The sequence below is a fragment of the Hyla sarda genome, chromosome 1 (genome assembly GCF_029499605.1).
Source record: "Hyla sarda isolate aHylSar1 chromosome 1, aHylSar1.hap1, whole genome shotgun sequence".
NCBI lineage: Eukaryota > Metazoa > Chordata > Amphibia > Anura > Hylidae > Hyla > Hyla sarda.
Genome location: NC_079189.1, coordinates 599011900 through 599035555, shown reverse-complemented (window position 1 = coordinate 599035555; position 23656 = coordinate 599011900). Strand labels below are relative to the sequence as shown.

At 46.9% G+C, this 23656-nt stretch overlaps 1 protein-coding gene across 5 annotated transcripts in view; it reads left to right on the top strand.

Moving 5' to 3' along the window:
* DDX4 (DEAD-box helicase 4) overlaps window positions 1-23656 on the top strand; it is a 125313-nt gene that overhangs the window by 67031 nt on the left and 34626 nt on the right. For all 5 annotated transcript variants that reach the window (XM_056547657.1, XM_056547650.1, XM_056547632.1 and 2 more), the window contains 8 exons: window positions 5636-5680; window positions 6216-6251; window positions 7983-8027; window positions 9306-9341; window positions 10545-10589; window positions 14669-14704; window positions 15860-15904; window positions 16573-16617. In XM_056547657.1, the coding sequence (XP_056403632.1) occupies window positions 5636-5680; window positions 6216-6251; window positions 7983-8027; window positions 9306-9341; window positions 10545-10589; window positions 14669-14704; window positions 15860-15904; window positions 16573-16617 (333 nt within the window). The remainder of the gene's footprint in view (window positions 1-5635; window positions 5681-6215; window positions 6252-7982; window positions 8028-9305; window positions 9342-10544; window positions 10590-14668; window positions 14705-15859; window positions 15905-16572; window positions 16618-23656) is intronic.

The window sequence follows — 23656 nt, the reverse complement described above, 5'->3', positions numbered from 1 at the left end:
AATACCAAGATGCCTGGCTCTGCTGAGCCCACTTGCCCTGCCTGTTCGCCTGCTCTCCCAGACCCCCTGGAACCCCCTTTTGGTTTCGGTGGATTCAGCCGCTCCACCAGCCTGGGTTTGTTCCCTGACCCAGTATATGGCTGACTTGATTTAAGTCTCCCATTCGGTGGCTGAGTCCTCCCGGGAAGTGGTGTCCGCCTTGTGGGGGTCTTCCTTGCGCAGGGCCTCTGAGAGGGCCTGCTCCTCGTCTCCACATACTTAGTGCTCTCACAAGCGCACTAGGGGTGCCTCGTCTTTCTCTTCCATTGTCTATAGATAGACGTGGGCGTTCCCCCCCCCCCCCCCCCGTCATCTGGGCACAAACGTCGCTCCTCCGGAGGATGTTATCGGAGTCGCCGCTCTGCCACGCCAGAGCCGCGTACCCGGTCAGGGTCACCCCCCTCCAGGACTGCCTCTACTCGTTCACATTCTCCTGGTAAACTGGCGGACGAGGCTTCCGAGCCAGCATCTGACTCAGAGGACTGCTCGGATTCAGTTGAAACGGTGAAACTCATTGGTGACAGCCATAAGAGACACCTTTCACTCAGAGGACCCAGGATCTTCGGATGTCACTCCAGGAGTATCCTTTCATCGTGTTAAGCCAGCACCTCAAAGGTTCAGCTCTCACGCTGACTTTGACGACATTCTGGAATCTGCATGGAAACATCCAGACAAGAGGTTCCCAGGAATCAAGACGATTCAAGAAAGTTATCCATTTGGCAAGAACTTTGTCACAAGGGTGGTTTCCCCTCCCTCTGTGGATCCAGCATTCTCCCGGATCTCTAAGGCAACTACACTGCCACTGGCAGATGCCGCTGCCTTTAAGAATTCCACGGACAAGAAGGTAGAATCTTTAGCGAAGTTTGCCTCTGAAGCAGCTGACTCTTCTCTCCTTCCCATCTTCGCCTCGACATGGGTGTCCAAGGACCTGTCGGAGTGGTGCCAAAAGCTCCATCAGGATATCTTAGCGGGATCCCCCCCCCCCAGAGGATTTATCTGCCCTGGCATTTCAATTCTCTAAATCTGGGGACTTCCTGTGCGCAGCTTCCATGCAGTCAGCCCGTTCTGCCTTTGCTGTGGGTCACCTAGCGGCTCTCCGCTGCTCTGTGTGGCGTAAAGTGTGGAATGCTGATGTCGCTTCCAAAAGGTCTCTCACTATGCTTCCTTTTACGGGTGGCCGTCCTTTTGGCAAGCGCCTTGATGAGATTATCTCTGAGGCGACGGGAGGTAAGAGTTCCTTGTTGCCTCAAAATAAGGCTCGCCCTACTTCCCAAAGGAAGTCTTCTTCCTTTCAGACCTTTGGCTCCAGCAAAGGGTCCGGGCAGGCGCCTTCGCGGGACAAGGCTCCCTCGTTCCAGGCGCGCCCGTCTTGGAAGTCGGACTCCAACCAGTCCGGCCGTTTTGCGCCAAAATCAGGCAACCGCAAACCCACTTCTGCATGAAGTGAGGCCCCCACCCGTGTTTTTTTCTCGGGTGGGAGGTCGTCTTACTTTTTCGAGATATCTGGACCTCACACATTCAGGACTCTTGGGTCAGGGACGTGGTGTCCATCGGTTACCGAATCGAATTTGCCTCCCTTCCGGGGACCGCTTTTTTTGATCCCGGGCCCCCGGTCGCCTTCTTTGGTGAAGCAATTTCGAGAGGCTCTCCAGTCTCTGCTCTCCAGGGGGTTATCGTTCCCGTTCCTCCAGGGGAACGGTTCCAAGGTTTCTATTCCAATCTTCTTGTGGTTACCAAGAAGGACGGTTCTGTGCGACCAATCCTAGACCTCAAGCGTCTCAACCGTCATCTTCTCATCCGTCACTTCCGAATGGAATCTCTCCGTTCGGTGGTGGCGTCCCTGGAACAAGGGGAGTTTCTTTCATCGGTGGACATCAAGGATGCCTACCTCCATGTGCCAATATTTCCAGGCCATCATCGGTACCTCCGCTTTGCGGTTCCGGAGGGGCATTTTCAATTCGTAGCCCTCCCCTTCGGTCTGGCCTCGGGTCTTTACCAAGGTCCTTGCACCAGTGATGGGCCTGTTACGGTCGAGGGGAGTCTCGGTGATACCCTACCTTGACGACCTTCTCATCAAGGCTCCAACCAGAGCCCAGACTCTGGAGAATGTGGACGTCACTCTCCCCACTCTGGATCGCTTCAGGTGGATGGTCAACCGGGACAAATCAGTAATCTGTCCTACCCAGTCTCTAACCTACTTGGGACTTTGCTTCCACACTGCCTCTGCCCGAATTTGCCTCCCGCTGGACAAACGTCTGGCGCTTCTGTCGGGGTCCCTTCGGACCCAGGTCTCAGTCCTCATCCGCACTTGTATGAAAGTCCTGGGTCGGATGATGGCAACTATGGAGGCCGTACCCTTTGCCCAGTTTCATTACCGCCCCCTTCAACTGGCGATTCTCTCTCGATGGGACAGGTCTCCTCTGTCCCTCGATCGTCAGATTGTTCTCCATCGCAGGGTCCGTCAGTCTCTGCTCTGGTGGCTCCGCTCACCCCTTCTTCTCCAAGGGCGGTCATTTCTTCCCCTTCACTGGCTCCGATAAACATATTGGAATCACGGGCGATTCTTCTTTGTCTTCATTGGGAGTCCCGACTTCAGTCCTGTCCGCGTCCAGTCAGAAAACGCCACTGCCATAGCGTACATAAATCGACAAGGTGGCACTCGCAGCTTGGCAGCCATGGCCGAGGTGACAAAGATTCTCATCTGGGCGGAAAGCAAGTCCCGGGACCCTCAGGCTCTGGCCTGGGCACCCTAGTGATTCCTTGGGCGGGGTTTGCCCTACCCTGTCTGTTCCCTCCCCTTCTGCTCCTTCCCAGGGTTCTGAGGAAGCTCAAAACAGAGGGCATCCCTGCCATTCTGGTAGCTCCAGATTGGCCCCGAAGGTTGTGGTATGCCGATGTAGTCAGGCTCCTGGATGACGCTCCACTGCGCCTTCCGCTCCGTCCGGACCTGCTCTCTCAGGGTCCTCTTTGCCACCCCAATTTACAGTCGCTGCATTTGACGGTGTGGCGGTTGTGACCGCGGTTTTGAGGGCCCGCTGGTTCTCTTCCCAAGTCATTCACACCATGCTCAGGGCTCGTAAGCCCTCCTCCGCAAGAATTTACCACCGTACTTGGAGGTCTTATTTTCGTTGTTGTGAAGCTCAGGATTTATCCCCTGTAACCTTCTCTGTTCCCCGTCTTCTCTCCTTTTTGCAGTCGGGTTTGGAACTGGGGTTTTCTCGGTTCCCTTAAAGGTCAGGTTTCGGCCCTTGCTATTCTTTTCCAGCGGCCCCTGGATTCTATTATGTCCGGACCTTCCTTCAAGGAATGGCGCATGCTGTTCCTCCTTATCGGTCACCCTCTCCCCCTTGAGACTTGAATTTGGTTCTGAGTGCCCTCCAGGGTGAACCCTTTGAGCCCCTTAGAGAGGTTTCTCTCCGCCTCCTTTCTTGGAAAGTGGCGTTTCTTGTTGCCATCACCTCCATCCGGAGGGTGTCTGAATTGGCAGCTCTCTCCTGCCTTTCTCAGTTTCTGGTGATCCACAAGGACAAGGTTGTTTTCCGGCCAGATCCTTCCTTTTTGCCTAAGGTGGTTTCGGCCTTTCATCTCAATGAGGACATTGTCCTCCCGTCTTTTTGTCCTGCTCCTTCTCATCCTAAGGAGCGCTTACTACACAAGCTGGATGTAGTTCGGGCTGTTCGGTCTTATCTCTCATCACTTCGTCGTTTCGTCAGTGTGATTCCTTTTTCGTCCTTACGGAAGGTCGTCGTAAGGGACAATCTGCTTCCAAGGCCACCATTTCTCGGTAGATTCGGTCCGCCATTTCGGAAGCCTATCGCTGTAAGGGGAAAATTCCTCCTTTCAGGGTTGTGGCTCATTCTACCCGTTCTGTTGGGGCATCCTGGGCTCTCCAGAATAGAGCCTCGGCCTCGCAGATTTGCAAGGCGGCTACCTGGTCATCTTTGCACACTTTCTCGAGGTTCTACAGAGCTCATACCTTCGCACCGGCTGATGCTAGTCTGGGTCGTATAGTGCAGACGGCAGTGGTTCGGCCGTCTGCCTGACTGTTTATCTGCCCACCCAAGGGACGGCTTTGGTACGTCCCACAATCTGTGTCCCCCAATGGAGCCGATAGAGAAAAGGAGATTTTTGTTTACTTACCGTAAAATCTTTCTCGGAGGATCCATTGGGGGACACAGCTCCTGCCCTTTTTGGGGTTTCCTTTGTTTCTCTGTCCGAGGGTGTGTTCAGTTATGTTTTTTTCTTCTGGTTCTCGGACAGTTTTGTTTTTTTTCTTTGACCTGTTGGTCTCCTCCTATTGCTCTGGAACTTAAACTGATTAGCTCAGGGCCTGGAGGCGCGTATATCCTGCTGGGAGGAGCCGACTTTTTTTTATTACCATAGTGTCACACCTCCTAGAGACAGCAGCATACACCCACGGTCTGTGTCCCCCAATGGATCTTCCGAGAAAGAGATTTTACGGTAAGTAAACAAAAATCTCCTTTTTCCTCTTATGATTCGACACTCAATACACCATAATGACAAAGGGAAAAAAATTTTGCTTTAAAGAAAAACTTTAAATTTAAAAATTTGACATGAACATAAGTTTTCAGACCCTAAACCATGACAATAAATTTAGCTCTGGCTCCTCATTTCTTTGATCATTTCTGAGATTTTTCTACACTTTGATTGGAGTCATCTTGGTAAAATGAGTGAAATGGATATGATTTAGAAAGATACAGACCTGTCTACATAAGGTCTCACAGCTGAAATACACTGCTCAAAAAAGTAAAGGGAACACCCCCAATAAAGGAGTGGTTCTGCAGGTGGTGACCACAGACTACTTCTCAGTTCCTATTCTTCCTGGCTGATGTTTTGGCTACTTTTGAATGCTGGCGGTGCTTTTACTCTAGTGGTAGCATGAGACGGAGTCTACAACCCACACAAGTGGCTCAGGTAGTGTAGCTCATCCTGGCAAGAAAGTTTGCTGTGTCTGTCAGCGTAGTGTCCAGAGCATGGAGGCTCTACCAGGAGACAGGCCAGTACATCAGGAGTCATGGAGGAGGCCAACAACCCAGCAGCAGTACCGCTACCTCTGCCTTTGTGCAAGGAGGAGCACTGCCAGAGCCCTGCAAAATTACCTCAAACACCATGCAGGATGTTTGGCATTTGCCAGAGAACACTAAGATTGGCAAATTCGCCACTGGCCCTCTGTGCTCTTCACATATGACGCATGGACACAGCAGGACTAGTATGTGTCCAAGCAGGCAGGGGGGCAGTTGTTTGACTGGCTTTTTTTTTTTTTTTAGTATGAAATACTGAAAATTTTCTAATGAAAGCAATTGCAAAACCAATTGGTTATACATGCTTTACAACATATCAAATGTTTTTGTATCTGACAGTGCCCATTTAAGGCCAAAATGAGCCTAGTCCTTAAGGGGTTAAGCCTGGGGCTGTAATAAAACATATTAAAATATGACAAGTTTCAGTCTCAAGTCTTCAAATTCTTTGTCGGGTTCAAGTAAAGTGGTTTATTTTTGTGATTTTTTTATTTTTTATTTCGTATTAGTCATGAGTTATGTTAGGTGTATTAACATTATAATGTGTCTGTACATAGGAGGCGGCAATGATTCAGATGGCAAAAGGGATTTTGGAAGAACAGGTTAGTTTGTGTGAATTACAGGGTATCTTCTCTCTAAGCTGACCTTTTAGTTCTCCTCCTTATTGTACTTACTCATCCAGTAACCACTTTCTGCAGCAGATCGTTTTCATGATTTCCATAATATTGCACAAATGTTATACTTAAAGTGCTTCAGAAATTTCAAGATGTTCTTAGAAATCTTATATTGAAAGTTGTAGTTTTGCAACAGCTGCAGGCACCCTAGTTGGGAAACACTGTATTGAAGATACATAAGCACTGCAGGTGGTAAAGACTGCTAATTTGATTCCTACTCTTTATCTAGTTACTGTGGTAACAATATTTTAGTGGGAGCTGCGGGTGACCTAAAAATCCCATTATATAAAAAGCAGCTTTGGGCGGTAAAAATACAATTTGGTTTTCTTTTGTATTTAAGTGGAAATGATCAATAAGTTGACTTATAGTAAAGATGTTCTGTCACATGCAGTTTACATATCTTGCAAGGATTTAATGATTGTCTTTAAAGTATCATAAATGTTATATATTTTGTTTACTTTAGGGGACAGCGGTGGTTTTGGAAACTTTGGGACAAGGGGTGAGTTTAATTTTTTCATAGCATCTCCGCTATATTTTTAACTTGTATAAAGTATAAAAGGTGTTTTCCTATATGAACATTTATGGCATGTCCACAGGATATTTGGCACATAGCTATAGGATATGCTGTAAAAGTCCAATTTTGCTAATCCCACATCTAGGACCCACTCCCAAAGAGTTGGCAGAGAAAGCTCGACTGCACAGGAGGGATGCTGCAGAGTACCGATATCGCCCTGATCTGTACCTAGCTGCGGCGCGCTGTGCGACAGTCGCAGAAACTGTTGCTGCATGAGAACCTGGCGCAACATGGTGACGTGCCCGCCGGCTTGGTAGTGTGGGAAGTTTATAACCGAATACCCCCAGCCCCAGGAAAACGAGCACATGTGCCCAGCCCCCAGAATACCCAAACCACCCCAGTCCCTTAATGGAAGATAAAATAAAATAAAAAGAGAAATAGCACCAGTAATAAGGCGAACGGGGGGAGGACTTAGCCACAAGGAGCATACTCACCTGCATCCTAAAACCACACTGCTCATGCCAGGCTTCTATAGCAGGGCAGGCAGGGGCAAGAGGGAGACTCATACCCAGGGTACTACCACCTGGCCGTTGGTGAGAAGGGGTTAACGGCCCATACCTTATGCACCGTGCCACTTGGGGGATCAGCGCCATGCTCATGTCACCCTAACCTAGAAAAAATTAGAAAATTCTAACTACACATGAGAAGCTAGAAAACCAAGAAATAGTAAGACCAGGTCTGGAGCGCTCCAGACCTGTCTGCCTCCTTCTGACACTAAACTAAAACTGAATAGCCCAGAGCCAGTAGGTTGGGCATATCCTGCCAGGAGGGGCAGACTATGTAACTTCTTTTTTGAATGCCTAGTGGCAGTAAGATATACCCATGGTTCCTGTGTCCCCCAATGGAGCACACCGAAAATGCTCAGCGCTGATTGCTGGGCGGTGTCAATAATGCGGGAAAACAGTGTTGCTCGTGGTTCAATACTGTTTGGGCAACTACCCTATCCACACATCTTTGGGCAATGTCCAGTATGACCGCTGGGCAATGACCAGTGCTTGGGACCCCGGAGTCTTTGCTATGAATGGAGCGGTGAGTTGTACATGAATGCTGCTGCTCGGTTTGTTTATGGAGCTGCCTAGTAGAGCCTGTGGATAAGAGGGTGTGAGCTCAGAATACCCTTTTAAGTTAGGGTAACACATGCCGTATTTTCCTACCCATTGAAGTGAATAGGTAGCAAAATTAGCAGCAGCAAACACCCGGCAAAATACAGCATGTATGACTCTACCTTGTTATAATCAGAATTACATCTGTAAATGGGCTCTCCCACTAGCATTTCTCATATCCTTTGGAATAGGTATAAATGTCTGTTTGCCAGGGGTTGCCACTAATGGGACCTTATCAGCAATCACAGAAATGGTGGTCCCATGTTTGAATAAAGTGTCAGACTGCTTCATTCGTAGTCTGGTCCCTATGCTCGACTATCTTTAGCTGTCCCCTATACCGTTATTGAGCGCAGTGACTGTCACTCATATTTGTAAATTTTGACCTCCATCTTAATGATTGCTTAGGTCCCAGCGGTCACACCCCTATCCCCTCTCCCTTCCCAATAGACACTACCTAGTCTGTAGATTAGGAATAAATGTTGGTGGGAGAACCTAGTAAAATTTAAGTACATTTTCTTTGTAGTTAATCATCTTTTCTTCATCTTTTCTTAAGGTAGCAACCAGGAGTCTGATGGCCAGTGGGAGTTTGGAAGAGGAGGTAATTATAGCTTAAATGCATTTATTATAACATTTGACCTTTTAGGGTAGGATCACACGTAAACAAATCCACAGCGTATTCTACACTGCAGATCCACTGGTGACCCGACCCATAGTCAGCCTCCAGCTGTTGCCCCGCTCCCTGGCCTGCTTGCAGCTTTAAACCGCCGCTCCAAGTAGCCGCACAGGTGCCTGCGAGTTTCCGTGTGCATACTGTTATGCGATGTCTAAGTACACTCTAAGTGCACTTGGCGATTCGCTGGCCCCTGTGTGGCTGCTTGGAGTGGCAGATTGCAGCTCGGAGCAGGCCAGGGGTGGGGTGGAGGGGATGGCAACAGCTGAAGCCACACTATGGGTTGGGTCATTGGTGGATCCACAGCATAACATATGCTGCTGATCCTTTACGTGTGACCCTACCCTAAAGGTGTTTGCTGAATACTTAATGGGGCTATCCATCTCTTCAAAAAAAAATAAAAAATGTAGAGGTCCCAAATGCTTTAGAACAGGAGTCTCAAACTTGCTGGATATGATGTTTTGTGGCCCCATGTGAGGTTAATTTCCCCATCAGGAGTTAGGACATCCATGTGTCCTGCAAGATCTGTTCGATACACAAGGCTGTCCCGGTTACTTCTCTGCTGTATACGATACTGTATGGCTGGAAGCTGTGTGTCTGTGAGGGAACTATGCTGCCTACCTAATGTGGGGGAACTATGCTGCCTACCTAATTTGGAGGATCTGCTGCCTACCTAATGAGGAGGATCTGCTTGTTACTTTTTGTGAAATACTTCATGTGGCCCAGCCTCTTACCCAACGGTCGGACCCCCTGCGATCAGACACTTATCCCTTTGGATCCCCCACGATCAGACCTTATCCCTTATCCTGTGCATAGGGGATAAGTTGTCTTTTGCTGCAAATGTCCTTTAATTTAAAAAAAATGGTTACATTTTGTAGGTAAAATAAATTTCCATGATGATAAAATGTACCTATAAAAAAAATCGTATAGTTGCCAAATAACACCGGTATGTAAGAAAATATTATCACAATACATATTACAATCATAGTTACTGACCCAATCCTGTATACTGAGACCATTATGATAATACCAGTAAACAAGGAGGAATATTATCAGCATACATATCATACTGGGACCAATAATACCAGTATACAAGGAGGAGTATAGTCTAGTGATAATATTCCACCTTGTTTACTGATATTGTTGGTCTATTGGTCTCGCAAGGCTTTATTGTTTGTCATAAATGAAATATTTTGCTAATTTTAGGTGACAGCGGTGGTTTTGGAAACTTTGGGAGAAAGGGTGAGTATTAAAAGTGTATTAAAGGGGTATTCCCATGTAAAGATTTCTTGCATATCTATAGGATATACCTTAAATGTCTGCAGATCACAACTCTGGGACCCATCCCCAGTGTAGTGAACCCTCTGACTTGCTTGCATTTTCTGGAATTGGATGTAAAACAATAGACTGGCTGAGGGGCTGTCACTCCCTAGACTAATACATCTTGTAGAGGGGGCAGAGTGCTTGGGGAGAGTCAGGCACCATTCTGGAGATTTCACGTTGTCAGACACTTATCCTCTATCCTGTTGAGTGTCTGATAGTTGTTAACTGGATAACCCCTTTTACGTCATTGGGAGTTGCTTAAACTGCATACAAAAGACAATTTTCTCGGCTGCCTTATTGGGTAACACAGAGACCATAGATATTATGCTGCTGCCACTAGGCAAAAACGAAGTCTGCTCCAGACCTCAATCTTCAGAAATGTGCTGCTTCCTAAGGTGGGACCCACCTGTTACAATAATTTTTGACACATCCTGTGGAGATGGAGTAAATGTCCATCTGGATGGATTGAGGCTTAACTTCCTTTAAACAGTAATGCAACTGTGAAGTTCTCCCACCAACATCTCCTAGCCAACATAATAGTTGATAACTCCTGGATACTTGTCACTTCTGCCATTCCCAGCTATCAAAAGAATTGATATCCCATGTCTCTTATCTGAATAGAGCCGGCCTGCTTCATGGTCGGTAAGATTTCCAGATATAGCTGAACCCCTGTACTCCTTGATCTCTGGATGTCCTCTAGACAGGGAAAGTGTGACTGTCGCTCAATTCAGAAAGGTGCATTGAGACCTTTGTTCTGATGATTGCTGTCGGCCCCCTACATACCCTGGTCAGATCCTTACACCTGTTCTGTGGATTAGTGAGAAAATTGCTTTAAATTCTAGTGACCCAACCCATAAAACTTAAAGGCCTAGGTAAACCTTGATCTTTACCATGACCCTAAACCTGTTTACCTCTCCTAACCTACTGGGGGTTTCATTAATGTTTATTGCCTTATTAGCTCTGTGATTATTATGCCCAAACCCATGCAATTGATGACTAAGAAACCAATAAGTAGTGACGATACAAACATGGTTTTAAAAAACCTTCACTAAAGAAATGTGTCCCTATGCCCAAAATGCCCTTTTCTTTGCACTTAATAACCATTCCTCCTTTTACTTTAAGGTAACAATGAGGAGTCTGATGGACAGAGGGAGTTCGGAAAAGGAGGTAATTTTGGCTTTCATATGTTTATTATAGCTTTTATTTATTTAGCTTTTTCATGTTAACCCCTTAAGGACTCAGCATTTTTAAGTCTTTGCACTTTCGTTTTTTCCTCATTACCTTTTAAAATTCATAACCCTTTTGATTTCTCGGTCGCTCTTCATTGGGGGACACAGATACAGTTGGGTATATGATCTTGCCACTAGGAGGCGCTGACACTAAGGAAAATAAGTTTACTCCTCCCTTGTAGGATATACCTGCCCACTGGAAGTGAGGTAATCAGTTTAGCTTAGTGTCAGTAGGAGGCAAGACACAGGTCTGGTGCTCTCCAGACTGTCTTTTATTTAGTTGTTTTCTAGTTAAGTAACTAGTTTAGTTAGTTTTGCTTTGTTGTTTTTCCTATGTTGGTAGACAGGAGCATGACGCTACTTGATCTCCCACATGCGACAAATTAGCATGGTGCAAATAGTATGGGTCGTTAACCCCTTATCACCAATGGCCAGCGCCTTGAGGTTGCACCCGGGGTCTGGGTCCCCCACTGCCCCTGCTCGCCTCGCTGTGGCAGCCTGGCATGATGCAGCATGTCCATAAGCTGGCTGAAGCTGCCTGGGTGAGTATAAGAAGATAGTCGGGGTGAGTATGTATGACCTCCCCCTTCTTCTTTGAAAATGACGTACTGCAGGACCTGTGGCAGGACTTAAGGGGTTAATAATCCCTGGGTAAATCAAGCTGGCAGTTATTTGCTTCCATCACTTTGTACAGTGACCCGATATGGCAAATTACATTGAGCTGGTTGAGGTATGCCTCTGGCATACCTAATTTCTGCCTGTTTCTTAGCAATATGATTCCCTCCTCCACAGGTCACCATTCTCATGTCTGCCACTCCATGGATAGTGCTCTTTATCCCAACTTCTAGTGTCCCTGTGTGGGCATGGACCCGATACCTAAAACAGTGGTCTTTGTGGTTTCCTCTACTGCCTGTCACTCAGCTCATAGCTGCTGCCTCCGCGGCTGGAATTCCGGTGCCCCACTGCTAGTGCGAGGTGTCCGAATGAGTGACCCGATGTCTACTATGGACTCTATACCGGTAAGCCTGACAGTAGTCTGCGTGGTTTCTTCTGCTGCCTTTCACTTATTACATGGCTAGAGTTCCGTTTCCCCACTGCTAGTGTGCGGTGTCCGAAGAAGTGACCGGTTTGTCTTATGGACTCTATACAGAGCTGTGGTGATACATTCCCCGGCTCCTCAGCCTCCCCCAATCTCCGGGGTGACAGGGATATTATCCATGGCTCCTAGGCCTCCCACCCTCTAACTTGCCACAAGGGGGATCGCCTATCGGTGCGGTTGTCAGCCTATCGCTATCGCCACCGGCTGGCGTCTGGAGGTGTACTCTTTCAGCCAGACTGTTGTCTGCATGGTTTCCGCTGCCGTGTGCATGGCTGGGGCTCCTCATATCTCACTGCTGGTGTGAGGAATCTGGAAGTGTTCCCGCAGGTACATGGGGCTGTATGCCAGTCAGCCAGACATAAATCTGCATAGTCTCCTGCACCACTAGGTTGCCCATCAAATCTGCCACACTCCAATACCACACTTCTGTAGGAGTATTCCTAGGAATGTTCCTGGGTGTTCCGGGTTCCGGTACCAGTCGGCCAGACGGTTGTCTGCTTGGTGTATTACTGCATTGGGTCACCTACCATACACTTCGTGCACCACGGCAGAAGTTCTGGTGACCTAATGCCACGGTGAGATTCAGAGTGTGTGACCCCATGGGCCCTATACAATGCACCGGATATTGGTTTGCTGGGTTCCCTACTCTTTCAGGTCCCTCACCACATGCCTGCCGCTCTCATGGCTGAAGGCTGGTACCCACTCTGTGTGTGGTTCTGACGGCAGTGACCCTGTGTGTTCCATGGTCGCTATGCCAGTTAGCCAGATTGGGTTCCATGCTGCCGGATGTTTAGAGGTCTGCTGTTTCTTTCGTAGTTGTAGTCTTGGTACCCCACTACTATCGTGAGGTAACAATGTCTTGTGTCCCTACATACGCTTCGGACACTGCACGTATGGAGCCCACCTCCCTTCCTTTTCGGTGGGGTATACCTCGGGCTTTCCTGTGAGCTTGTTTCCACAAGTCTGCTGGCTGCGGTTGAACACCTCTGGTCTGATGTTGGGCTTGATTGGGCGACAGTCAGTTCAGCAGCACCCCTATGCCTCTTTTTTCTTCCGCAGAGTCCAGCATTTCACCCCGGAGGGGATGTTCCTCCAAAGCCGTATGTTGATACGTCCGCTTCTTACTTACATTTGTGGTCACGTCTTTGTATCTTTACCCAGCACTAGTGTCCAGGATTCAGCTCCCTCTGGGGACACACAAGGCACCTCCATACCTCGGTTTGTTGCAGTGGCCCTGTGTGCTTACTGCCCACTGTTGCAGTCTGGCTCTCCCTCTGTTTCTTGGTTGTCTACTGCTTCTCATGCAGCCATGGTACCCCCTCTGCTGGAGGAGTTTATACAATCATGTATGCCTTAACGACAGCTGGTCTAGCTATCTGTTGTTTGGGTCCTGCTGTTGCTCTAGTCTTCCTCTGCGCATTCTCTCCGGTGGGGCGTGTTCATCCTTCCCTTTGACAGCGTCACTTGGTGTAACAGTCTTCTGTTTTAACCTTCATGTGCTAGAACCTAGGTTCCCTTTGTCTCCCTCTCTGTTCCCGTCCTGACGGGATGTTGGTCCGAAGTACTCTGGTCCGTTAAGACTAATGGGGTCCAAGGCTGGTTTTCCTTGTCTATCCCCTCTTTGCTGTGTTTGCGAGTACTGAGATGTCTCCTTGTATTGGGCACCCTCCTAGGCTGCTGTGGCGTGCTTTATTCTGAGTCGGCCCTCCTGGCCCTTAGGGCTTTGTCTTTGGTCTCAGGCTTGTGTAGCCATCTTACCCAGACTTCTCCGCAATCCCCCTTGTGGGGCAGTCTTTCTGGTCCACACTTGTTCTTTTCTCCACATAGAAGTCAGTCACCCGGAGTATTTCGTGGGGATTGGGTTTGCTCACCCTTCAGGTGTAGAACTCCCAGGTGACTCGGGAACCTCCAGTTCCCATGTCGGCCGCTCCCGTTTTCCGGGATGCTCCTTCTCAGAGCGTTCTGCTCCCTTCTTGGTAATTTTTTCCTTCCGTCTCCTCCTTCAAGGTCACTGTATTCCGGGGATGGATGGCAATCTGGTCTGCTGGATTTTGCCAGTCAGGCCACTTTTGGCTTCTGCGCGGATGTGGTTTCTTTACTGCTGTTCAGGCTCTGTGTCCTATTCTGATCCGCTCTTCTCCTAGATGCTCGCACCGTGCCCCTGGGACAGTGGTTTTGGTGCCTGCAGCTTTTTTGGTTAAGGTCATCGATCTTCTGCACCATGTCCCTCCGGAGAATGTTACAGTCTCTCTTCCTTTATTTGGTTTTCTGGTCTCCACCTTGACTGTGCTTGCCTTCGGCTTAGGGTTGCACAGCTCTCCCTATGTTCTCTGGAGTTGGTTGTTCTCTGGATGGTGTTCTCTTGTCGTTCCTGTTTTTTTTTTTGTTCACCATCCGGGGTCTCCCTCTGTCTGGTTTTGTGATTTCTTGGAGTTGGTTTCCTTCCTCCTGCCAGGATGGTTTAGCCTGTCGGGCCTCTGAGGTGTCAGTGAAGTTGGGGACAGGTGCAATACATCCCCCAAATGAACTGACGCGGTGTTGGTCCTCTGCCCCCCTCTTAAAATTTGGATAATGGGCGGCAGGGGGAGAGGAAGATGATGCCGAGCAGGAAAGTGAGGCAGCTTGGCTGCTTAGTTTTTTTTCCAGTGCCGCATGCTGACGGGACTGGTGGGAAAAATAGGACTCTGAGCTAATGTTGTTCGCGTGTGCCAAATTCATCAAATGGCGTAAGACTTCTGGTGAATTTGGTGCAGGATGGTGTATTCTTAGGCGACATTTCTTGTCTATAATAGCACATATACTAGTAAAATATTGATGAATGCCCCTCAATATTCCACCTTGTTTACTGATATTTTTGGTCTATTGGTCTCGCAAGGCTTTAATGTTTTTTCATAAATGAAATATTTTGCTCATTTTAGGTGACAGCGGTGGTTTCGGAAACTTTGGGAGAAAGGGTGAGTTTTAAAAGTGTATTAAAGTGGTATTCCAATGTAAAGATTTATTGTAGATCTATAGGATATGCCTTAAATATATGCGGATCACAACTCTGGGACCCATCCCCAGTGTAGTGAACCCTCTGACCTGCTTGCATTTGCCGGTAGTGGATGTAAAGCAATAGACTGGCTGAGGGGCTGTCACTACCTAGACTATTACATCGTAGAAGGTGGGGGCTGGTGTGCTTTGGGAGAGTCAAGCACCATTCTGGAGATTTCACGCGATCAGACACTTATCCTTTATCCTGTTGAGTGTCTGATCATTGTTAACTGGATAACCCCTTTGATCTCATTGAGAGTTGCTTAAACTGCATACAACAGCCCCTTTGTAGGCTTCTTGACCACTTCTTGTAGCCATAAATTACCTCAATCTTGAGAAATGTGCTGGTCCCTAAGGTTGGGACCCACCTGTGTAAAACATTTTTGACATATCTTGCGGAGATGGAGTAAATGTCCAAATGGGAATACCCCCTTTTTATCATAACTTCTGGATGGGTTGATGCTTAACTTGATTTAAACAGTAAAGGAACTTTGAAGTTCTCCCACCAACATCTCCTAGCCAACATAATAATTGGTAACGCCTGGAGTTCAGATACTTGTCATCCCCATTGATCACAAGAATTGATATCCCATGTCTCTTATCCGAATAAAGACGGTCTGCTTCATGGTCAGTAAGAATTCCAGATATAGCTGAACCCCTGTACTCCTTGATCTCTGGATGTCCTAGACAGCTAAAGTGTGACTGTCGCTCAATTCAGTCACGTGCTTTGAGACCTCTGTTCTGATGATTGCTGTCGGTCCCAGTAGTCTGACCCTCCGCATAACACCCACCCCCCCCAAAGGCCTAAGTAAATCTTGATCTTTTCCATTACCCTAAATCTGTTTAGCCAGTTTACCTCTCTTAACCTACTGGGGTTCCATAAATTTTTGCCTGATTAGCCCCGTGATTATTTCCAACCCCATGCCATCATTGACTTATGCCATCATTGACTTAAAAACCAACAAATAGTAACTATACAAGCATGGTTTGTAAAAACCTTCACTAAAGAAATGTGTCCCCATGCCCAGAATGCCCTTTTCTTTGCACTTAATAATCATTCCTCCTTTTACTTGAAGGTAACAATGAGGAATCTGATGGACAAAGGGATTTCAGAAGAGGAGGTAATTTTGGCTTTCATATGTTTATTATAGCTTTTATTTATTCTAGCTTTTTTCATGTTAAAGAGGTTTATGCTGTCATGCCTCAAAATAGGCCATCAGTACCAGATTAATTGGCATCCAGCTACTGGCATGCTCACCATGCATTGGTTTAAATGGGTTACGAAGCTTTTCCGAGGTACTGCCATTAGTAGCAGTGCGGCCAAAGTACTTTAGCATTACCCTCTTTATTTACATGGGGCAATAATGCAGTACCTTGCGCTGCTGCTACTAATGGTAGCCTGCATTGCTTGCATGATCGACAAGGGTGCAGGAGGATAGGCCATCAAGTTTGTAAGGATGCATAACTCGTTAGACTACGTTTTAGAAAAAAAATCATCTCAATTGTATAACCTTTATTCTCCAAAAACCAGCCCCTTAGTGTACTAAAGTGTATAAGATTTGCTGACTAGTGCTCAGTCCATACAAATCCATACAAATTGCCTGTCAGTCATTCACCTATAAGTTTTTGTTTAATTTACAAAACCAAAGATAACCAGTCATAAAACAAAGACCCAAACCAGTCATGGCATGGTAAGGTAAAGAGAACTTGTGTTGGAGTTTCTATAATGTAATCTTAATAGCTATATCTCAGTTATGGTTAGAAATTCAACTTTTTTTTCGTATTTTAGGTGGCAACAGTGGTTTTGAGAACAGAAGAGGCGTTGGCCAAAGAGGTGAGATTTTTCTCTTTTCTTTTGCTTATCCTAATAATGTGCTTCCGTAAATGCTAATCACTACAGTCGGTCAACAATGTCATCACTGGAATTGGGACAGCACATTACCTGGCAAGGAAACAGACACCGGACTGTCTTGATTGTTTATGTTTGACTGCAAGGTGAGGAATAGTGTGTTTTATTTTACACTCCTAGGCTGTAATTGTTCGTTTATATAGGGCAACCCCTTTATTGTGTTTCATATCAGGCATATTAGAGGTATGCTCTGATGTCTAATTGGTGGACATCTGACTCCAATGAGCCTCCACAACTCCCTAAAGTGAAGAGAAACACTAGCTATTCTGTTAACTATAGGTTAAAAGGCTACTTCATGTAAATCCCTCTCGTAGCCTTCATTGCGGACACAGGAACCATAGGTATATGATGCCTTCCACTAGGAGGCTGAAGAAAAAAGGTTTGCTCTTCCTTTGCAGGATGTACCTGCCCACTGGCACATGGTAAACCTGTTTCACAGAGCATTAGAAGAAGCCAAATAAATAAAATTTCCCAAAGAACACTAGAAGGAAACTCAGAAGGAAACCCTGCAAAAAAGTGGACATGGTGTCGGTAACTGGGTGGGCGCTGTGAGTGAAGGCTACGGGAAAAAGATTTTTTCTCTATCGGCTCCATTGGGGAACACAGACCATTGGTGTATGCTGCTGTCTCTAGGAGGTGTGACACTATATGGCAATAAAGTCTGCTCCTCCCAGCAGGATATACCCGCCTCCAGGCCCTGAGCTAATCAGTTTAACCCCTTAAGGACCACGGACGTATGAGTATGTCCCTGCGCCCTGGGTCTTAAGGACCAGAGACGTACTCATACGTCCCAGCGAATTTCGCATCCCGCCGTGCGAAACTGGACGCCTGCTGAAATCGTTCAGCAGGGGTCCGAGGCAAACGCCGAGGGGGGTCCTGAGACACCCCCATGTCGGCGATCGCAGAAAATCGCATGTCAATTCAGACATGCGATTTTCTGCTATTCCTGCGATCTCCTATCCCCTGGCATTGGTCAGAACTGATTCTGACCAATGGCAGAGCAGGACAGTGGATCCTGGGTCAGGTAGGGAAGTGAAAGTAATGTGATCTTTACTGTGGCAACCACTAGGAAGGCCAAACTGCAACTCCCAGCATGCCCAAACAGCCAATGGCTGTCTGGGCATGCTGGGAGTTGTAGTTTTGCAACATCTGGAGGGTCACAGTTTGGGGACCACTGTTACAGTGGTGCCCAAACTGTAGCCCTCCAAATGTTGCCAAGCTACAACTCTCAGCATGCCTAGACTGCCCAGGCATGCTGGGAGTTGTAGTTCTGTAACATCTGTCCCCTCAGATTTAGCAATTTTCATGAATTTTTTTGAAAATTGCTGCTCTACTTTGAAGCCCTCTAATTTTTTCAAAAAGTAAAAGTATGTCCATTTTATGATGCCAACATAAAGTGGACTTATTGTATTTGTAAAGAAAATTGTAATTTATTTGGAATATCAATTTTCCTTACAAGTAGAGAGCTTCAAAAAAGATGCAAGTAACGCCGAGAATTTACCACCTAAAGTAGAATATGTCACGAAAAAACAATCTCAGAATCAGAATATTCGGTAAAAGCGTTTTAGAGATATTAATTCTTAAAGTGACAGTGGTCAGATGTGCAAAAAACGCTCTGGTCCTACAGTGAAAATTGGCCTGGTCCTTAACCCCTTAAGGACTCAGCCCATTTTGGCCTTAAGGACTCAGACAATTAAATTTTTAAGTTTTCATTTTTTCCTCCTCGCCTTCTAAAAATCATAACTCTTTTATATTTTCATCCACAGACTAGTATGAGGGCTTGTTTTTTGCGCGACCAGTTGTCCTTTGTAATGACATCACTCATTATATCATAAAATGTATGGCGCAACCAAAAAACACTATTTTTGTGGGGAAATTAAAACGAAAAACGCAATTTTGCTAATTTTGGAAGGTTTTGTTTTCACGCCGTACAATTTCTGGTAAAAGTGACATGTGTTCTTTATTCTGAGGGTCAATACGATTAAAATGATACCCATTATTATATACTTTTATATTATTGTTGCGCTTAAAAAAAATCACAAACTTTTTAACCAAATTAGTACGTTTATAATCCCTTTATTTTGATGACCTATAACTTTTTTATTTTTCCGTATAAGCGGCGGGATGGGGGCTCATTTTTTGCGCCATGATCTGTACTTTTTTTTGATACCACATTTGTATATAAAAAACTTTTAATAAATTTTTTATAATTTTTTTTTAATAAAATGTATTAAAGTAGGAATTTTGGACTTTTTAAATTTTTTTTCGTTCACGCCGTTCACCGTACGGGATCATTAACATTTTATTTTAATAGTTCGGACATTTACGCACGCGGCGATACCAAATATGTCTATAAAAAATGTTTTTTACGCTTTTTGGGGGTAAAATAGGAAAAAACGGACGTTTTACTTTTTTATTGGGGGAGGGGATTTTTCACTTTTTTTTTACTTTTACATTTTTTAACATTTTTTTTTACACTTGAATAGTCCCCATAGGGGACTATTCATAGCAATACCATGATTGCTAATACTGATCTGTTCTATGTATAGGACATAGAACAGATCAGTATTATCGGTCATCTCCTGCTCTGGTCTGCTCGATCACAGACCAGAGCAGGAGACGCCGGATCGGATCCCCGCAGCAGCGCTGCTGGCGATCCGATCGTTCATTTTAATCGCGAACTGCCGCAGATGCCGGGATCTGTATTGATCCCGGCACCTGAGGGGTTAATGGCGGACGCCCGCGAGATCGCGGGCGTCGGCCATTGCCGGCGGGTCCCTGGCTGCGATCAGCAGCCGGGATCAGCCGCGCATGACACGGGCATCGCTCCGATGCCCGCGGTTATGCTTAGGACGTAAATGTACGTCCTGGTGCGTTAAGTACCACCTCACCAGGACGTACATTTACGTCCTGCGTCCTTAAGGGGTTAAAGGGGTACTCCGGCGAAAACCTTTTTTTCTTTTAAATCAACTGGTGGCAGAAAGTTAAACATATTTGTAAATTACTTCTATTAAAAAATCTTAATCCTTCCTGTACTTATTAGCTGCTGTATACTACAGAGGAAATTATTTTCTTTTTGGAATGCTCTCTGATGACATCATGAGCACAGTTCTCTCTGCTGACGATATTATAATAATGCTTTATTTATTGTTGTCCTTAGTTGGATTTGAACCCAAGTCCCCAGCACTGCAAGGCAGCAGTGCTAACCACTGAGCCACCATGCTGCCCTTAGCATACATCTGCTATGCACGGTTGCTAAAATGGACAGAGATGTTAGCAGAGAGCACTGTGCTCGTGATGTCATCAGTGTTCCAAAAAGAAAGGAATTTCCTCTGTAGCATTCAGCAGCTAATAAGTACTGGAAGGATTAAGATTTATTATTGGAAGTAATTTACAAATATGTTTAACTTTCTGCCACTAGTTGATATAAAAGAAAAAAGGTTTTCACCGGAGTACCCCTTTAAAGACCGAGCCATTTTTCATTTATGCATTCGTTGTTTTTTTTCCTCCTCACCTTCTAAAAATCATAACGCTTTCAATTTTCTACCTACAGATCCATATGAGGGCTTTTTTTTTTTTTTGTGCCACCAATTTTTTCTGTTCTATTTTTGTTTTGATGGGACTTTATGATTGCTTTTTATAATTCTTTTAGTTTTTTAGGGTATACAAAGTAACCAAAAATATGCAATGGTATTTTTTTACGTAAACCCATTGACTGTGCGGTTTAATTAACGTGTTATTTCTCAGTCGCTCTTCATTGAGGGACACCTTTCCTTATATGCTCTTGCCACTAGGAGGCGCTGAAACTACGGGAAAAAAAGTCAGCTACTCCCTGGCAGGATATACCCGCCCACTGGAAGTGAGGTAATCTGTTTAAACTAGTGTCAGTAGGAGACAAGACACAGGTCTAGGAGCTCCCCAGACCTGGTGGTCTTTTTTATTTTCTAGTAAGGGCTGTTTAGGGTTTTTTCCCCTATTTTGTTTCCCTTTTTCAGGTGGGGGTTCAGAAGCATAGCGCTACCTGTTCCCCACCATATGTGATGAAGGCATAGAGTATGTACTGCTAACCCCTTCTCGCCAACGGCCAGCGCCTGGACGTTGTACCCTGGGTCCGGGTCCCCCACTGCTCCTGCTCCCTCCAGCGGCGTCTAGCTGCATCACTCCTCCGGCGTCTTGCTCCGCGCCCCCCCCTTTCATTGCAGGGGTCGGCGGCGCTCCATTCTCTGAGCTGCTCAGTTTGCCTGGGTCCGGCCCGCTCTTGTCCCCTGGCCTCGGAGCTGTGCAACACTTTAGCAGGTGCTTCCAAGCGTGCTGCTTCGTACCTTTGCCACTCTGAGGTTGCAGCATGAGTATTCCTTAGTGTCCCTGCATGAAGGTCATGGTGTTGGCTTCCTAGTCCGTTCTACTTTTGGGGATCATAAGGACAGATTCAATATTCCACTACTAGTGAGAGGTGACCGCTGGAGTGCACTGTTGTCTTCATGGACCCATAACAGTAAGCCACGCAATGGTCTACATGGTTTTCTCTGCTGCCTGTCACTTCTCCAAGGGCTGATGTATCTGCAGCTGAAGTTCCGGCACCTCACTGCTAGTGCGCGGTGTCCGGTGGAGTGACCTGCCGTGTCTTGTGGACCCTATTCAGTGCGAAGGGATAAAATCCACGGCTCCTTAGCCTCCCCTGATCTCCCTTGGTGATGGGGATTCTTTTCATGGCTTCTAGGCTTCACTGCCTTTCCACATGCGTCAAAGGGGCACAATTATTGCCTATCTGTCTGTGCGGTTGCTGCATGCTTTCTATGCCGGCCGGCCCCCAGCTACAGGTCTCAGCTGGAAGCCGGCTAACATACACTGGTTGCAGTATCAGGAACAGTTGGCTCGTCCTTTAACAACAACTGGTTAAAACTCTTAAGCCTTCCAGTAATTAGCTGCTGTATGCTCCACGGGAAGGTGTGTAGTTCTTTTCTGTGACCACAGCACTCCCTGCTGCCACCCCTGACTGTGTCAAGAACTGTTCGGGACTGGAGAGGTTTGATATGGGGATCTGCTCCTGCTCTAGACAGTCAATTTTTATTATTTGTTTGGACTGCAGCCAAAAACTGATATGATGTAAAAGCACATTTTTTATGTCTATGGGCTGTGAGCTCAAGTGATAACAAATACAGTGATATAACATCAGTGACTGACATTGGTGGTTTTAATTCTTAATTATACCGTTACGGTTTCTAAAACACAAAAATTAAGTTTTAGTGGGAGGCTATAAAGAAAGGGTATTAATGATCCCTGGTTAGCGATCTTGTGATGTTTACAAGCGACCACACGTCTGGGACCTTGATATGTGCCTGGCAGAGCATGTGGCTAGCAGTCAATTTGCACTCCGCATGGGAGAAGTGCAGGCTGCACATCTTCATAAGGTTGTCCTAGAGCTAATGCACACTTTACCACTATGTTTTTAGTCAGCTGAAGCTATGCTGCATCATGCCAGACTGCAGGGGCTGGTGGGCTCACCTGGAAAGGAAAATATAAGGCTGTCTACACGCTAATTGAGGAAAGAAAAGTCTAGGTGTGGAAAACTCCAGACCTGTCTGCCTCCTATTTGACACAAAGCTGAAACTGGTTTACCTCAGTGCAAGCGCACTGTAATGAAGAAAACTGTGTCCCTGTAGCGGAATGTAACCCTCCGCATAGGGACACTGTTTTTTGTTTTACAGTCTGCTCCCTCTATCTCTGCTAACCTTTGTCAGATAACAGGGATTTGCGTGGCGCTGACCGGAACAAATACAATCCAGGTGCGATAGCTTGACTAAAAGTTTATTGACCAAGATGCAACGTGTTTCACTGCGCAAACTTGCCTGAGGAAGCTGTGCTTGCGCAGTGAAATGCGTTGCATCTTGGTCAAAGAAACTTTTATTCATGCTACCCTACCGCACCTGGATTGTATTTGTTTCGGTCAGCGCCACGCAAATCCCTCTTAATTCTGAAGTTGCATCTTGCTTTTCAAGTCTCTACGGGAAGGCTGCAGACTGGGACCCTGTTTTGCTTATCACTATGTGCTGTCCATTGTTGTGTATGTCGTTGCACAACCGGAGTGGGTAAGCGACAACCTGTATCCCCTCCGTTCTCCTATACACACAGCCCGTATGATTCTCCACATGGAGCCCCTCTGCTTTTTGTTTTAGACCCTTTGTCAGAAGGACAGCGACACTGTTTTTCTCAGCACATCTCCCAGCCTTTCACCCACCTGCCCACACCGCGTGGTGTGCAGAGTTGTAGTCTTGCAACAGGTAGTGGGCAATGGTAGAAAGGCGCCACGGGCAGGTGGGAGAGGCTGTAGAGCGCTCCTCTGGCTGGGCTCCACAGTTAATGTTAGCGGTAGGGATTGACCGATTATCGGTATGGCCGATAATCACGATTTTGGGCATTATCGGCAATTACCTTGCCGATAATGCCCTGCACCGCGACCGAACACCCAGCCCCCCCCCCCTCGATCCGCCGCACCGCGACCGCCCCCTGTAGTGCTGGCCGGTATACCGGTATGGATTTTTGCCCATACCGCTATACCGGTCGGGCCCCACCCTCCGAGTCAATAAAAAAAAAAAAATTAAACTTACCCGTAATGGGGGTGGTCCGGGCCATCCATCCTTCCTGTAGTGTCCGGGGGCATTCCGGGTGAAGGGTGAACCGGTCCGGGCTGTCCTTCTTCTCCGGCGGTCATCTTCTCCACTCCGGGCAGGCTCCGGCCTAGTAAGCTGCATAGACGCCGTGACGTCAGGTGCGTCGCTGCGCACGGGCGTCACTGCGCATCGGCGTCTATGCAGCGTACTAGGCCGGAGCCTGCCCGGAGTGGAGAAGAGGACCCCTGGAGAAGGACAGCCCGGACCGGTTCACCCTCCACCCGGAATGCCACCGGACACTACAGGAAGGGAGGATGGATGGCCCGGACCACCCTGACAGGTAGGGTAGAGAA